We start from the raw sequence: 18,855 nt of genomic DNA on the forward strand, positions 1-18,855 counted from the left end.
TGCAGAGCAGTATATGCACTATAGAGTCACAAAGGAACTACACCCCCAGGTGCACAGTGCTGTATACATGCACGGCAAACATAGGGACATCAGGCATTAAGCAGCTGCTGGCACTGACTGTACCAAAACCTCCCCCATCAATACGACACTAGTCACAGCCACACTTACCTTTGTGGTGTCGGAATCCGTGCTCTCTATGCAGGTGATAGCCAGATCCCAGGGACCAGAGGGCGCAGAGAGACTGTGCGAACACGAGGTGAGTGGCGTGCATGCTGCCGGTGAGGGCAGGTAAGGTAAGGCAGCGGCTAGACGTTGAGGAGTAGAAGGCACAGGAGCTGCAGCACAGCCCTGACGTGTGTGCTCTCTCTCACTCAGTGAGCTCAGACTGTGGGGGAAGCAGGGAACTCTCCTCTGTACCCACGCACTGCAACTGGGCAGCAGCCAATCAGAGGACGGAGCTGGGACATCATCCCCCGAGAGGGGACTAGCACCACCTGAGTATGTTACCAGGTACAGCAGGGCCGATACCAGCAAACAAATGATATAACGTTACTGGTGACAGCACCTGCCAGCAGGCTACACTCACAATGTATAGTTATTAACAGTTATTTATACACCACCAAAATATCACCGACAATGGTCGATCTTTCCCAATGGAGCTAGCAGCCCATAAACAAAATGTTAATAAATAATGAATTATGGGTTGTACATATCTCTCACACATATAGTATGCAGCAGGCTAGTGCAGGTATAACGCTCATAGCGGCCAATTACAAAATCCCGTCCGTGCAGAACACACCACAAGGCACTTTCATGCCGGAGAGGCAAAAATAGTTCTCTCTCCAAACCCGCACAAAGAACCTGGGCCGGCTGTCATATCCATCATGGAGGAAAATATGGAGAAGGAAACTTAGGGGCCAGAAGATATTATTATTATAGTGCCACCAATTGACATTTTTATGGTCAGTCCCTGCACCATTGGAGCTAACAATCTAAAGACCAACACACACACACACACACACACACACACACACACACACACACACACACACACACACACACACACACACACACACACACACACACACACACACACACACACACACACACGAGGTAATGTTTGTCAGAATCCAATTAATGTACCAGTATGTATTTCGGTGTGTGGGATGAAACCCAAGCCCCCGGAGGAAACCCACACAAACACAGGGGAGGGGGGCACATACAAACCCCATAAAGGTGTACTACGACAATGGATTAGAGTTACCCGCTCTCTGTTCAGAGTATTTTCTGAGTGCCTGGGTCTATTGGGGGTCCCAGATAAATATCCCCCCCTAGGACAAAGGCTATAGCAGAACACAGGCTTGCTGTGAGCACTTACAGTAAATAACGACTGTTCCTGGTACACAGCGACTCGCACTACATCACGCTCTATTTATAAAAGCTTCGCCTGGGTGACAACAGCCGGCAGATTTGTTGTGGTTGAGCACAACCTTGAAGATGAGATATCACACCCCGTATGACCAGATAAGGAGGCATCACGTTGTCACATACACTCACACCGTGTCCACGTACTGCATACAGAGTGTGTGGGATTTCACAGGATGAAGCGTGCAATGCCCACGGGTGCTCCTTCGGCCCGGCTGCCAGCACAAGACAACCCCCTTCCCTGGGCTCATTACAGAATCAGAGATCTGGGCAATGCTCCTTTCTCCAGCAAACAGACAAACGCAGCATTCCTCTAGCTCCACGGGCTCCATCTGACGTCGCCTCCGCACTCTGAGAGGTTTTATTTTTACATTCTGGATGATATAATTGCCAAAAGAATCTTGAGAGAGTTTCAATAAGAGACAAAACGATTTGTGCCATCACAAGCATTAAAGAGGCACCATCCAAGAATGGCATCATGGGCTCGATTTTCAGTTGCTCATAATCTATGGATTGTAAGCTTACGAGCAGGGCATTCCTACCTATATATCTGTCTGTTATTACCCAGTTCTGTTCTATAAATGTTTCCAATTGTAAAGCGCAACGAAGTATGCTGCGTTATAGAAGAAACAGTTGATAAATAATTAAAAATAAATGTAGTCACAATTTCAGATGCCTACTGCTATCGTAAGTCCTGTGCGGCTCTATCCACCCCTATTCCGAGACGTATAGATCTACAACAGGGACGGGGAACCACAGGCCCGGGGACCGTATAAGGCCTGCGGAATCATCTGGTCTGGCCCTCTGAGATTTTTTCAGCTAGCCTCATCTGGCTAGCGGGGTGCTTAGAATGTCACCCTGCGGCCAGAATCTATGCAGCAGTGCCGCCTGCAGCATCCTTAGGATGCTTCAGACGGTCACAGCATTGCTATAATCACCAGCGATTGTGCCCCCCTGTGACATCACATGGAGGGGGTGTAGCCTGCAGCGGGCCATGCAAAAAATTTTCTATATATTAAAATGGCCCTTGGACGAAAAAAGGTTCCCCACCCCTGATCTACACGATCATGGCCTCTGGCCGCGAGAGCATTTGGCGTTACTAGTAACGGCACGTACACCTTCCCCATGCTGGGCACAGTAATCATTGTAGCAAATGAAAATGGCGTGCACCGTGCTGCTCTAGCTACAGGCACACGGCAAGACTTGGGGGCGCTTTTCTTTCGTGCGAAGACCCACAACTCCCACACAGTCCTTGTTGAGAAGCGACTGAAATGCATCCAGCGCAGATGACTATGTCGGCTTGGGTGCATGCACGGTTTGCCAAGATTCGTAAAATGAAGCCGCATTCAGACATTAACGCAACTCAGAATAAGGCCCTATAAGCTCCTAGCTGTATGGAAGAGCATTGCCATCGGCGTAATGCAGGACTGCCACTATCTAATCTTCCAGTATCGCTGATCAAAAATCCCTGGGAGAGGTAAAGAAAACTGACTCGGACAAGTGCTGACAATTCAATATGACTGGAAGGACGCATCTATCTTTAAAGGTGCAATCCCTCAGACTTTTATTTAACATCTCATACCGTCTGATGTAATATCATCCATGCAATTACCACGGCAACTACAGTCCCATGGCAAAAGATGTAATAAGAAAATCATTGCAATGTTGGTGGTCCCACAGTGTAAGTTTGGTGGTTGGGATGTCGGGGGTATCTCGCTATGAACATTCCAACAACTGTCACTTACTACATCTTATGCCATGTGACAAGTGTGGTATATGTTGTTGTCATTCATCATGTCGACAAGAGCTCGCCCACATTGTTGACTTTGACCCCTAATGCCTGAACCTAGCTCCCCTCCCGTAGCCTAACCCTAATCCTCCATCAGCCTAATCCTCTGCTCCCTGCAGAATGTCGACAGTCTGCAGATGCCGATAAGTTCAATGTCGACATAAAAACTGTAACGACTGAAACCCCCGTGACTGGTTGCCATGGGAATTGCATTAAAGTAGATCTAAACGTACAAACTGAATCATGGTTCACTCGCAATGGGGTCCTTAAAGCTTCATCGAAGTGTATTTGTGCAGGGAGGTGACGCTCTATTAGACTAGATCACAGCTGCAGAGGGAAGTCTGGGTAACAATCAATGTTGCCATTGAGTTCTGCATTAATAAAGGGTATAGACTATAAGTAAGAGTTTATCAGATCCATGTTATAGTGAATAATCCCATATTAGGAGACGTTGTATAGCAGGTTCACATAAGTGGAGGACTTTCAGACATTACTCCTGTGATATAGTCACCAGTATTTAGTGTATTATTCCCTGGATATCCCCCGGACATCAAAAAGAGATAGACGCTCTGCAGGCAGCAGCCTTTCATTAATCATTAATGCGGCTGTTGTCTCTGCAGGCAGGAGAAACAATTCAATCTCACTAATCCACAATACATAACCGGTAACAATGGCTCACAGCTTTCCACATCAAGAGAATTACGGCAGCGGGCGGCTACGTCCATTATATAAGGCTCCCAGCTGTTGCAGGACTATATGTCCCAACAAAAATAGTTGCTACCAGTTCCCAACAGCTGGTGAGAACATGCATTTTAGCTTTATACAATCTCAATGTCATCCGTCAACTCGTGGCTATTTATTTTCCAATCATTATGTCGTGCAATTATCGGTCTGAGAGCGATTAAAATAATTATTTTAATTATGTTAAATTATAAATGGATATTCCTAGAATTTTGGATTATAATCCTAAAACTCTGGAAATACATGTAGTGTGCTGAAATTGCCTCAAGATGGCGCTGCAAGCATAGTATTTTGTGATCTGTTTTATTAGAGGTTATAACGTGGAAAAGGCTGACTGTAGGGATACAAGGACAGCAGCCGCAAGGACGCAGCATTATAGCAGTGCCGCATCACGCTCTGGTCATGTAATACTCTGAGCGTTGGGGATCATCTTTTCCCATCATGGTGTAAATAGGTTTTGGTCATTTAACCTTGGAAATAAATACAAACATATGGAAATATAGGTGGTATATTTACTAAAGTCCTGGTAGAAGTGGAGATTTTGCCCATAGCAACCAGTTTCTAGTTATTATCTTCTAGAAGGTGCTAGTTACATATTAAGTAGAATCTGGTGGCTATGGGCAACATCACTTCTAAAAACGCTCACTTTAGTAAGTAAACCCCCTAAGAATACTGATAGTCAAAGCAATTATGATAAACTCTCTAATTAAATGTAGTGTAAATGAAATTCTTAGCACGTTTGGCCAATGCGTTGCCCATTCACCACGTCAAGGTGCCCCCCCCCCCCCCCATCAGATGGGTCCCTGACATCTCTAATACTGACACACTGGGCGGTATCCTGTCAGACGCGAACAGCCGCCAGCATTTCAGCTCGCACACCCCGGGGGGACAAGCTGAAATGCGCGGAAAGTGACCCGTTTGGGCGCCCAAACGGCACTTTTCGCGATCGCGGCCAGCACTTTGGTTGGGTTTACCAGTTTTACGCGGCTAAACCCGACCTCTTTAGGAACGATAATTGGAACCAATTGAATATCGCCGCGCGATCTCCAGTCACTTTAGGCACGATAAAACAATTGAATACCGCTCATTATGTCAATTTTCCAAGGATTTACCATAATAGTGCCCATTTTAATATGCAAACAGCAATGCAAGAACCTGTGCTTATTAAAATAACCTAAAGCTGGGTGCACACTATGCGGTATGTTGTTCAATCAGCCGACGAACGATATATCGCATAGTGCATCGCCGGGTGTGTACAGACGATGTCATTCACAGACATATCGCATCTGCCCTGCAGCACGGCCGATGCTGATATAACCTACAGATATATCTCCACATCTGGCTGTGTGTACAGGGGACCCGCTGACAGCAGGGGACACGCGGGTGACTGACATTTCCACTGGGCGGGCATTTAAATTTGCGCGCCCAGTTGTGGTGTCAGCGCAGACACATTGCGCGGCAGATTGGTCAGCGTGTATTGGCTTACAAAATGGTCGCTCGGTTGGCAGATCCCTGGGTCGACGGACAAGCCGTCCATGTGTATACCTACCATAAGGGCAGGTGGGAGGGGTACCATAGCCAGGCAGGAGGAGTCTCAACCTTTACACAAAGACGCCATGTTTAAAATTAGGGTGCATCACACCTGACCCCTACCATTAGCCTGAAACAACTGGAACCGTGTCTCATCGGTCCACGCCACATGTGGCCAGTCCTCCAGGGTCTAATCAGCGCCATCACAATCACAGGTGAGGCACTGTGTCCGGTGTCGTAGTGTTAACAGGGGGACTCTGGTGGGTCTTCTGCTCCCATATCCCATGGCAGACGACGACGACGACTGCACTGACCTGCTGGTACCTCCTGCATTGAATGCGGATGTGATTTGAGTTAGTGCCGCTTATCTCTTTACCACGGACAAATCTGGCCAGACGTTGCTGGTCACGATCATTAAGCACCCGTGATCGGTCACTGCGCTGTCCATGGTGGGTGGTAACGCCTTCCCTGAGGTATTCCCGGTACGCACATACCACCGTAGATCGAGGAATGTTGAATGTCCGCATCCATCGGGCATCCCGCTATTATGCCCCGTTCAAAATCTGAGAATTCATGTCACCTGGCCATGAGCAGCCTAGTCGGTGTTCATACTGACTCAGATTATAACTAATGCGGGTCTGTGCATTTCCAAGATGTCACAGTACAGTAACGCCACCTGCCATCACATACTGCTATCCCATGGCTTTTGGCACTTCATTGTATATTGACGACTCATTCTGGCGACAAGATCACGACGGAGAAGCCCTGTGTTATATTATATCTGCTCTCTAATACGCTTTCTGTTGCAGCAAAGTTAACCCATGTACAAGTCCCATAAGGCTGCCAGTGACTGTAAGCTTATTTCAGCTCTAGGGTTAACTCTCCTTTCCCCATAGATCACGTACAAACATTACCAGTACAACCAGCCTGTAAATGGTCTTCAAGTACTTGTTTGGGTGTTAGGAAAAGCTTAGCGCGACATTTATAGGTCTCTAATAAAAAGAGATGAAGCCGCCCAGCAGATTCCCACTAGTCGCACGGGTCTAATTACTGCCCACGTCGTTATCTCAGGCACAAGCTGCTCGGATTATGAGAAATTCAAGGTTTCTGAAGCTCCCTGACCTTGTTATAGGGAGTTCCCGGTGTCACCTGAGCCCTGTATGCGTACTGCACGGATATGAATGGTAGGGAACCTGCAACTCAGCAGCTTCTGCAAAGCTACAAGCCCCAACGTGCTCCGTTAGCCAGACGTTTACAGGGAATGCTGGGAATTGTGGTTCCTCCCAGCTGGACAGCCACAGTTTTGGATAACGCTAGCTTAAAACAATCACTGCTCAGGGGCGTATCTATAAAGGGTGCAGGTTGTGCGGTGCACATGGGCCCCTGGGACCAGGGGGGGCCCGCACCACACAGCCTGCACCCATTTATTAAATACTTACCTCTCTGGAGTCCTGCGTCAGCGTTACCATCACTCTGAAAATCGCCAGAAAAATGGCTACCGCGACCATTTTCCCGGCGTTTTGAGCAGGCGCAGTGAGATCACGCCTCCTCCCTTAATACGGCCCTGTCACTACTATTACTGTGTCATGCACCAAAGTCTCACCATCTGAAAAATAACTGCTTTTAGTGACACCAGCAGGCTACGGAAGGTACTGCACCCAATTTTAAATGTATACTTGATGAAATGTTTGCTAATGAAATAAGTGACACGCTTCATAAGGCTTCCTATGAGACGAATGATCATCAGCACATGGGAACTTGCACACACACACACACGGTCTAATTCAGAAGTGGACGCAGTGTCGGTGTCTGGTGCAAGCGGGCAATGTTTTCAGACTGCGCATGCCTCCCCATGGTCACTGCACAGAGATGCAGACCAAAACTGCGCGTAGATCCATGCAGTATCACTGAGCCGGCCGCCATGTTCAGACAGAGAAACTGCACCTGGCATAGGTTAGGTGTAATGATCGACGGTGCGACCGATTTGTTCGATGGTGCGCCTTAATATGCAACGAGTGCCTCACTAGCCATTAGCGCGCACCTCTGTATCAAGCGTACAGATGCTGGACTAGGGCTACATGTACAGTATATCAAACGCATTTCATCGCATAGCGAGCAGCACAGCATGGTCGACCCTGAAAATAGGGATCACGGATTAAGGAATTTATAGCAGTGGATACAAATAATAAATAAAATGAAGCAGTAAACATCTAGGTTGCATTTCCCTTAATTCCTGCCTCCGGTCTTTGCAGACTGCAGACTCACTAACTCCAGCACGTGCGGACATGGCACTGTGACATGATCCATACATTCCTTTCTGCACGTGGGCTTAGAGTGCTGTGTATGCTTATCTGTCATCTGGTCGCCCACCCACAGCACTGACTCATCGGCAGGGAGATAAAGATGCTTGTTCTGCCCACGTGGGGAGGTCGGGCAGGGCAAGGTCTATTGAAGTGACACTCTTCATCTATTAGTAATCCTTTTTCCCAAGTGCCATCAGATGGGGAGATGTGTGTGTGTGTGTGTGTGTGTGGCAGGGGGGGGGGGGGGGTCGACAGTCTCAAATCCAAGTATTTAAAAACACATTTCTAGACTAATTGGCGTGAATTCAATTCTGAGCAATGTGCAGAGTGCCGAGGGAATGGATGGGTGAGATCAATCTTTGCTCATTATTCTGCGCACTTCTAGATGAGCGAAGATTGCCTACGGTATTGGGCGTAATTGTGTAGAGCCGGAGGTCACGGTGATGTCTGTCACAGCTGAAGACCCCCCACCCCATTCAGTTTGCAGTAGTCACTATACCGACCACATACTGCAATATGTACAACTACCACGACTCTGAATAACTGCATAATGTATTTATTACTGTGTAGGAGAATAAATTAAGAGCTTCTGCTGTGGAAAGGAACGATTACACTTGGTGCACACAAAAGTCTTTACAGCCGTGCCATCATCAATAATGAGTAAATGCTTCCAGGTGTATGGGGTCCTGACTTTCATCCATCAATCAGAAATCTGTATTCTGTTTTACTGCTACAGAATCCACGGGTGCTTTTATATATATATATCTATATCGTATCAGGGTATGCTACACAAACCTATACAGAGACACAAACCACTGTTTGGGCCACATTGCCGTAAATCTCTCTGTGCCCATATAACCTCCTCCTATGTCAGCGCTAAAGCCATTATCGGCCTCTCGCCGGATTGGAATAATAATGCCTATTAAACAGGTGACAGTTGGGGAAAGTTTATCATTATTCATTTAACAGATGAGCACAAACGTCAGTGTTCTGCTCATCGTTCAGACACAGCGCGCTGCTTGCAAAGAGAAAGGTGATCCCACGCTGTACAGATGCAGGTTATCCTATGTTGTCTGCCTAGAGATCACAAACAGGTGGGAAGATGGGCAATCGGATGGGGAACTAGAATGCAACAAAGGTCTACAGCAACGCTTAAAGGTCAGTCTTGTAATGCACAGATGGAGCAGATTTAAGTGCACCAATTCACTGTACTGAGCTATGCTCCATCTGTAGATGACCACACAGATATAAAACACAGAAAGATCAGTGAAGTTCTTTTAAGACATTATATATTCACACATACCGGTTTCCACGCATTTTCCATCGACAGATTCTTTGTAGCCGCGGATACAAGGGCCACACTCTGAGGAGCCCCGAGGGCAGACTTCTCTCTTGTGTAGCGGGCAGTTTAGGCTGTTGCGACACACGGCGGCTGAAAGACACAAAATAGGGGCGTGTTAACGATACGCTCAATGTTTATTAATGATGGCGAGTCTCTTTATTGAATGTAACAAGACAAATCCCAGGACGCAAGTAACCAATGCACTTAAGAAACTAAAATATTGCTGGCGTGTAACTAATCTGAGTTATTTATACGTATGCTGATAGTTCCATATCTTCCCTGTCTCCTTTACAAGACCCTGCTGGCACCTGATGCAACTAGCCTGCTCCTGAATGGTACAACACTCTGTCCACCCCTGGTACCACCCAATCTCACAGAACTGCAGGGTGAGCTTGGGGAAGGCAACGGTTTAAAGAGTTAAATCAGGCCCATGCATCAGGAGTGACGGACAGAGACGGGCAATAGATTTATTCTGCTTCGCTCTGGGCAGTAAAAACAGAGGTAAACCCAGGCGCCATTTTTCCCACCCACGCCTGCGGCAGTGCCTTGGTCTATGCCATGGGTCTTCAACCTTTGGCCCTCCAGCTGCTGTGGCACTAGACATCCCAGCATGCCTTGCCACCGTTTTGATATAACAGCATGCTAAAACTGTGGCAGGGCATCCTGGGATCTGTAGTTCCACAGCAACTGGAGGGCCAAAGGTTGAAGACCCCTGGTCTATGCAGACACGCAGCCGATTCAATCAATTTGCCTCCTGTCCGCTGCTAGAATCCGTCTTGTGTCCGTTGGTGAGATGTTTCTCATAGCGCCAAGCTCCATCATTCCAAGGCAGGATAAGGGTCGGAGTTATCGGTTGTGGGGGGAGGGGGGGGGGGGGGGGTCGGGAGAGTAGAGTCTTAAAGTGGAATTAGCTTCTGAGGACGTTCTGCAGCAAACGCTATTGTTAGAGGTACGCAATGGGGTATACGGTAACGTAGGTCATTAAAGTCTTTACAGAACCAACAAATACGTCATAAGGCAATTTCATTGAAAAATCAATTGGGATAAAAACACAAAGTCCAGGGGTTTAATCGAACTGTTGCAAATGCTGCGAACGTTACAGGGGCAGATTCAGTAATAGCCATCAAAGAGGACAAAGATATAAAATTGAAAATATAAAAGTTTATCGGGAAATGTAAACATTCCGCTCTGAGCGGCTGATACAACCGGCCACAAGGGGGCGCACATTGGGGAACAGTCATGGTGACATTTGAAGCAAGTTAACTAAAAAGGAAGGATTATAAATGGATAATTATCGCACGCGGAAGAGAGGGGTGGGTGTTGTAATAACTTTTTATGTGTCTGTTTCTTTATTATATACATATATCTCATTCACTAAGTTCATTCAAATGACTGCAACACTAATTCATTATTTATTTATTTTGATAAAAAAGTGACCCCACATATTTATATCCTTCACGTAACTTTTCTTTAACTTTTTTCCGGCAGGATTAGCACAGTTATCATTACGTTATAATTTTAGAAAGATCACTACAATGACGTTGACACGACACATCAATCCATCATATTTCTATAGAGATTATACACTGAAGTGCTAAACGTCATCGGATAGCAGTATACACCGTACTGTGACCTCTTGGAAACGCCCAGACCTGCATCAGTAGTAATCTGACATCTCAGGAGTCAGTCTTAACAACGGGTAGGCTGGAACCACCACCAGCCTGCACGCTGCCTTGTTGACAACTGGGGTCCATGGCCTCATGGGGTCTGCGTCTAGGCTGATCGTGGCAAGGCGACGTGATCAGAGTTGGAAGGGGGCATGATAGAGGTGCCTGACAGATGGGACATTCCATTTCCGAAGTTGTATGGACATTCAACATTCCTCGGATCTACGGTGTCACGTGTGTACCGGGAATACCTCATGGAAGCATTACCGCCCACCTTGGACTGCGCAGTGGCCGACCAGGGGTGCTTAATGATCATGACCAGTGGCGTCTGGCCAGAATTGTCTGTGGTACAAGACAAGCGACACTGGCTCAAATCACATCCACATTCAGTGCAGGAGGTACCAGAAGGTCAGTGAAGCGTCCTTTAACTGCCATGGGATATGGGAGCAGAAGACCCACCAGAATGCCCCTGTTAACACTACGACACTGGACACAGCGCCTCACCTAGTGACAGCGCTAACTGGACCCTGGAGAACTGGCAAGATGTGGAGTGGTCCGATGAGTCACGACCGCAGATGATTTGGACTGATGGTAGGGTTCTGGTGAGGCGCAGCCCCCATGAGGCCATGGACCCCAGTTGTCAACAAGGCAGCGTGCAGGCTGGTAGTGGTTCCATAATTGTGTGGGGTGTGTTCAATGGGCATGGGTTGGGTCCACCTTAACACGTCATTGACCGGTAACTGCTACGTTGCATTGCTTGATGGCCATTTGCAGCCCTTCATGGACGTACCCCCACAACAATGGAATATTCCAGCGGGATAATGCAATGTGCCATCGTTCCCAAGTCTCCAGAATTAGTACGAGTAGCATTCTGGAGGGTTCCTAGGAATGGTATGACCACCATGTTCGCCCAATCGAGGTAAGGTGGGTTAGTGTTAGGGAGAGGGTTACTTACCAAATGTTGTCAGCATTCTGACCGTCTACATCCTGACTCCTGGGATCCCGTACCCAACCCTAATTACCTATATAGGGGGTTGGCACAGCTAATCATTTAGGGATGGCAAGGCACCTGGCCCACCATGTTTTTGGCACTCTTGTTGGACAGATACAAGCTAGCCAGAAGGGACATTAAAGAGGTACAGAAGAGGGTGTGGGGTGACTCCAATGCAACCATGATACCGGGGTAAATGAACCCCCGTACTGTACATTATAGGTCACAGAAATACGAGGAGACGTTTTGCATCCGCAATGACTACATAATTCCTCGCAATACATTAGGGGCCTGATCTGGATTTAAATGTGATTCAGTCTGTGGACGGATCCCGTGATTTTTAGCAGACCGCTCGTGCGTCAGGGCCTGCAATTACAGGTGACTCAGCAGTACGCATCTCAGCCGCCTCTCCCCTTCTGACTGAATGGGCGTATCTGGATGGGGAACAGGGCGCTCGCACGTAAAATAAGTGTTCCATGAGCGTGTCCTTGCTACGTTGACGGAATTGCTGGCTACTCGGAGATGAGCGTAAGCAGAAACCGGTTGAACTCTGAACACAAGCCGATATCCGAATTTATTTCCGTATGCGAAGACATAAAAACTTTGCATTAGGCCGCAGTGTTCTCCCCAGGATCAATTTCCACGGGTGCTCCACCCGCCACACTATCCGGCTCCGCGGGTCTGACGGATGCGCTTACATTACTGTGACAGGCACAGTAATAGAGATTCCTCCCCTTTCTTTAAGAAGCAGGGCGCAGTTTTGTCGGCGGGAACACTGCAGAAAGGGTAGACGGAGAGCGTAGACGAGGACTGTGACTTAGTGTGCAGTGCTGGACCCAATCATATCTGTGTCCAGCCGGCAAGTGGGCAAAGGCTCTGCTCTTAGCAAAGGGCTAAGAGCAGAGCCTTGAGGGGTCCCTATGAGGAAGAGGAGGGGGCAAGTGTCAGAAGTAGAGCCACTACATAGAGGTGGGAAGTGAAACCAGGTAAGGAAACGAAGACCAAGGGAGCAACGAGTGTTTATAAAAAGAATATGATAAACAATAGAGAAACCAGAAGATAAAATTAAGATAATTCAGTAACTGAGGAGCCCCATAAAGCCACAAGCCGGGCGCATTTATACAGGTTGCGCAAATTCCGACGTGACGTCTACTACCCACATCTAAAAAGGCACAAATAAATAACGATAAAGGAGAGGAGAGCTGGAATCCTGAGGTAATGAGCATGCAGATTGGCCTGAAGTATTTGTGAGCACGCTTCCAATGGAAACCATTATCACAGAGACCGCGCCGCTGCGAGGAGCAGAACAACAACACATCTAATTAAGATATTAACAAAATTAGCAAGGTCCCACACTGCCAGCATGCTGCAGATATTGTAACGGAGGATTTATTCTCCTCACGTTCCCAGGGTGAAAGGCTGACACGTGACTGGAGATTCACGCGCAGACACCCAGCGCCTCCGCTCCAGAGACCTTGTCATGTACCGGCTGAAGAACTCTACGGTCTGGAGCGAAAAACTTTGTGTCGGCCTCCATTACAAATGCATGCGTGTGTCATAGTAAGGGAGACGTGACAGCACCGCATTACATGGCGGCTGATGGCTTTTACATAGACTAATATTTACAATAAAGAGCGGTGGATGAGGGATATGGGGGAAAGACAGGTTCTGCATTTAAATAGAGAGTTTTTATAAAAGTATATTCAGCTTAAATGAATGCAAACAGACTAAAGAGGATGCAGGGGCCAGGAGAGATAGGACGCAGGGGCCAGGAGAGATAGGACGCAGGGGCCAGGAGAGATAGGACGCAGGGGCCAGGAGAGATAGGACGCAGGGGCCAGGAGAGAGATGACGCAGGGGACAGGAGAGAGAGGACGCAGGGGCCAGGAGAGAGAGGACGCAGGGGCCAGGAGAGAGAGGACGCAGGGGCCAGGAGAGAGAGGACGCAGGGGCCAGGAGAGAGAGGACGCAGGGGCCAGGAGAGAGAGGACGCAGGGGCCAGGAGAGAGAGGACGCAGGGGCCAGGAGAGAGAGGACGCAGGGGCCAGGAGAGAGAGGACGCAGGGGCCAGGAGAGAGAGGACGCAGGGGCCAGGAGAGAGAGGACGCAGGGGCCAGGAGAGAGAGGACGCAGGGGCCAGGAGAGAGAGGACGCAGGGGCCAGGAGAGAGAGGACGCAGGGGCCAGGAGAGAGAGGACGCAGGGGCCAGGAGAGAGAGGACGCAGGGGCCAGGAGAGAGAGGACGCAGGGGCCAGGAGAGAGAGGACGCAAGGGCCAGGAGAGATAGGACGCAAGGGCCAGGAGAGATAGGACGCAGGGACCAAGAGAGATAGGACGCAAGGGCCAGGAGAGATAGGACGCAAGGGCCAGGAGAGATAGGACGCAAGGGCCAGGAGAGATAGGACGCAAGGGCCAGGAGAGATAGGACGCAGGGGCCAGGAGAGATAGGACGCAGGGGCCAGGAGAGATAGGACGCAGGGGCCAGGAGAGATAGGACGCAGGGGCCAGGAGAGATAGGACGCAGGGGCCAGGAGAGAGATGAGGCAGGGGCCAGGAGAGAGATGAGGCAGGGGCCAGGAGAGAGATGAGGCAGGGGCCAGGAGAGAGATGAGGCAGGGGCCAGGAGAGAGATGAGGCAGGGGCCAGGAGAGAGATGAGGCAGGGGCCAGGAGAGAGATGAGGCAGGGGCCAGGAGAGAGATGAGGCAGGGGCCAGGAGAGAGATGAGGCAGGGGCCAGGAGAGATAGGACGCAGGGGCCAGGAGAGATAGGACGCAGGGGCCAGGAGAGATAGGACGCAGGGGCCAGGAGAGATAGGACGCAGGGGCCAGGAGAGATAGGACGCAGGGGCCAGGAGAGATAGGACGCAGGGGCCAGGAGAGATAGGACGCAGGGGCCAGGAGAGATAGGACGCAGGGGCCAGGAGAGATAGGACGCAGGGGCCAGGAGAGATAGGACGCAGGGGCCAGGAGAGATAGGACGCAGGGGCCAGGAGAGATAGGACGCAGGGGCCAGGAGAGATAGGACGCAGGGGCCAGGAGAGATAGGACGCAGGGGCCAGGAGAGATAGGACGCAGGGGCCAGGAGAGATAGGACGCAGGGGCCAGGAGAGATAGGACGCAGGGGCCAGGAGAGATAGGACGCAGGGGCCAGGAGAGATAGGACGCAGGGGCCAGGAGAGATAGGACGCAGGGGCCAGGAGAGATAGGACGCAGGGGCCAGGAGAGATAGGACGCAGGGGCCAGGAGAGATAGGACGCAGGGGCCAGGAGAGATAGGACGCAGGGGCCAGGAGAGATAGGACGCAGGGGCCAGGAGAGATAGGACGCAGGGGCCAGGAGAGATAGGACGCAGGGGCCAGGAGAGATAGGACGCAGGGGCCAGGAGAGATAGGACGCAGGGGCCAGGAGAGATAGGACGCAGGGGCCAGGAGAGATAGGACGCAGGGGCCAGGAGAGATAGGACGCAGGGGCCAGGAGAGATAGGACGCAGGGGCCAGGAGAGATAGGACGCAGGGGCCAGGAGAGATAGGACGCAGGGGCCAGGAGAGATAGGACGCAGGGGCCAGGAGAGATAGGACGCAGGGGCCAGGAGAGATAGGACGCAGGGGCCAGGAGAGATAGGACGCAGGGGCCAGGAGAGATAGGACGCAGGGGCCAGGAGAGATAGGACGCAGGGGCCAGGAGAGATAGGACGCAGGGGCCAGGAGAGATAGGACGCAGGGGCCAGGAGAGATAGGACGCAGGGGCCAGGAGAGATAGGACGCAGGGGCCAGGAGAGATAGGACGCAGGGGCCAGGAGAGATAGGACGCAAGGACCAGGAGAGATAGGACGCAGGGGCCAGGAGAGATAGGATGCAGGGACCAAGAGAGATAGGATGCAAGGGCCAGGAGAGATAGGATGCAAGGGCCAGGAGAGATAGGATGCAGGGGCCAGGAGAGATAGGATGCAAGGGCCAGGAGAGATAGGATGCAGGGGCCAGGAGAGAGATGATGCAGGGGCCAGGAGAGAGATGATGCAGGGGCCAGGAGAGAGATGATGCAGGGGCCAGGAGAGAGATGATGCAGGGGCCAGGAGAGAGATGATGCAGGGGCCAGGAGAGAGATGATGCAGGGGCCAGGAGAGATAGGATGCAGGGGCCAGGAGAGATAGGATGCAGGGGCCAGGAGAGAGATTATGCAGGGGCCAGGAGAGATAGGATGCAGGCTGCCAGCCTTGGAGCACGCATTCACATGGCCTGGGTCAGGAACACACAGAGGACGACACGTGTTCTGATTCCCACGGGAGGAGGTGGAGGCTGCCAGATAACAGCCATGTGCATATCAGACTGCTGGCCGGCACTTTATTATACATTATTAAAGGGAGAGAGAGAGAGAAGGAGGGAAAAAGAGAAAGAGAGATGAGGGAAAGAGAGAGAGATGAGGGAAAGAGAGAGAGATGAGGGAAAGAGAGAGAGATGAGGGAAAGAAAGTTGAGGGAAAGAGAGAAAGACGAGGGAAAGAGAGAAAGACGAGGGAAAGAGAGAAAGATGAGGGAGGGAGAGGAGGGAAAGAAAGAGTTGAGGGAAAAAGTAAAATGAGGGAAAGAGAGAAAGATGAGGGAGAGAGAGAGAGATGAGGGAAAGCGAGACGAGCGAAAGAGAGAAAGATGAGGGAGGGAGAGGAGGGAAAGAAAGAGTTGAGGGAAAAAGTAAAATGAGGGAAAGAGAGAAAGATGAGGGAGAGAGAGAGAGACGAGGGAAAGAGATGAGGGAAAGATAAAGATGAGGGAGGGAGAGAGAGAGAGAGAGATGAGGGAGGGAGAGGAGGGAAAGAGAGAAAGATGAGGGAGGGAGAGAGAGAGGAGGAAAAGAAAGAGTTGAGGGAAAAAGTAAAATGAGGGAAAGAGAAAGATGAGGGAGAGAGAGACGAGGGAAAGAGATGAAAGAAAGAAAGAAAGAAAGATGAGAGAGAGAGAGAGAGAGAGAGAGAGAGAGAGAGAGAGAGAGATGAGGGAGAGAGAGGAGGGAAAGAAAGAGTTGAGGGAAAAAGTAAAATGAGGGAAAGAGATGAGGGAGAGAGAGAAAGAGATGAGGGAGAGAGAGAGAGAAAGAGATGAGGGAGAGAAAGACGAGGGAAAGAGATGAGGGAGAGAGAGAAAGACTAGGGAAAGAGATGAGGGAGAGAGAGAAAGAGATGAGGGAGAGAGAGAAAGACTAGGGAAAGAGATGAGGGAGAGAGAGAAAGACGAGGGAAAGAGATGAGGGAGCAAACAAAAATGTAACAAGACCCATCTACAACATTTAACCCTTCTACATAAAGAGGCTTCTCCTAACATTAAGCCCTATATGCAGATATAAAGTAAGTGATCAGCACAGTGACCTCTCCCCATGTACATTTTCAGCCTGGGTGTGTCGGCCAGCCTACTGCCCCAGGTGGTAGACATTCCCGAGTCAGCTATTTCCCTCTGTGTCACCTTGTTAGCTCATCCTATGTAAGCGGTTCTGACCAATAATAGTCACCTTCCAACCGGATTTACCAACATTGCTGATAATGAACCAATCAAGTTATAGACTGAGCACTTTACAGTAGTGTGCGACACGACAGCGCGTAGCCACCGTTACTTCCAGCGTAAGTCAACAATTCCAGTCCTGCGGACGCCCAACCTGCACCGCTAAAATACATCCCCCATTAAGTATCATCTTTGGTACTGACAAGTCCCTAAAGCTCTTTCATCTAGAGAGGTGAATGTCATTCCTTAGAACAAGCTGCATTCTAAGACATCCTGCAATAAGCCCACCTACAGACAGAAGGGGGCGCTCTGTGCTTACAGTACACAGGCAGACCATATATATTTATTCACCCTTCAGTAACATGGAGGATTACTGAAACCATGACAACCCCAGCTGTGGATGTGTGTTGCTATGCATAGTATGCCAGGTTGCATTATCCTGTCCTTGTGCAGGGGGAGGGGTATATGCGTTTTTTTTTAAAATTCTGAGCAAAGGGAGGTATAATGGATCAATATTTTCAACGTTGCTTATTTTTCATAGGAATTACGGTGTTAAACTGGAGCTGGGGTGAGCGTGTGAAATATCATCTAAACGTCGCTCAGAAATGGCTAAAGATCTAAACCTAAAGTCTCGAAGTCCAGCCTGACGCTCTCGCGCTTCCAGACAATTCCTCGATACCAATAAAAGAAAGCGCACTCCAGGAAACGGACACTGATAGAGCATCATAAGAAAAAGAAAACAAAAGAATGGCGGAGACCGGTCCTGTCTGGTCCGCCATTACCAAGTGGAAATGAAGAATCACGTACAATCAGTTAACTAATTTGGGTCACAAGTAGATGGCGAGCGTTACAGATATCGGGAAAGATTTTGAGTTGCGGACAGATCTTTCCATCACTGCTCATGCTCCGTAGACGAGCATTCGCAAGTTATAGCAACTGCGGGCGTCTCCACATCATACCCATCTCAGCCACACCGCCAAATTGTGTCCGAGTGTGTGTAACTGGGCGCATGAATGTAGGTTGTGTGTCCTGAGGGCGTGCCGTTGGCGTGTAGACGATAGTTTATCGTACACAGAGATCCGACGGAATCCAGATGTATCTCTTGCGCCAGGGCGGTCGCAAATGCGCACAGGTAGAGATGGCGGCTACTTTTAGCAGCGGATGGACAGGTGCGGTGTGGCCAACTCTGAATGCAGGCTGAGATCCGCATTTATTTGCCGAGCACGCCATGCGGAGGACTTTGCAGGACTATGGATCAGGCCCTTTATGCGACGGCATTGCGAATGCAGCATTTGCATACATTCGCCTACAGAGTTGCACACAAGTCAGCAACTGCAATCCAAGCTTAATCAGGCCCAGAAACCAGCACAGTGTAAGATTAGTTACACACCAAACTTAGGAGCTGTGGTGTCCTCCAAGGTGCACACAAGCCTAGGTGGACACGTGTGGTAAGGCGGCCAGCTATGGTCTCTTGACCAAGTCATAGCGAAACACGTCAAAATGGGATAATTTTAATTCACCGGTAGCCATACACATACAAGTTGGTGCTATAACATTGGGGGATTAGGAGTACATGAGA

General features: G+C 49.7%; 1 protein-coding gene across 1 annotated transcript in view; it reads right to left on the reverse strand.

Moving 5' to 3' along the window:
* NPDC1 (neural proliferation, differentiation and control 1) overlaps positions 1 to 18,855 on the reverse strand; it is a 90,975-nt gene that overhangs the window by 26,235 nt on the left and 45,885 nt on the right. Inside the window, exon 2 of the mRNA XM_088459151.1 lies at positions 9,092 to 9,220. Within this exon, the coding sequence (XP_088315277.1) occupies positions 9,092 to 9,220 (129 nt within the window). The remainder of the gene's footprint in view (positions 1 to 9,091; positions 9,221 to 18,855) is intronic.

This window comes from Taudactylus pleione, unplaced genomic scaffold, assembly GCF_031769625.1.
Source record: "Taudactylus pleione unplaced genomic scaffold, aTauple2 ptg000897l, whole genome shotgun sequence".
Taxonomy (NCBI): domain Eukaryota; kingdom Metazoa; phylum Chordata; class Amphibia; order Anura; family Myobatrachidae; genus Taudactylus; species Taudactylus pleione.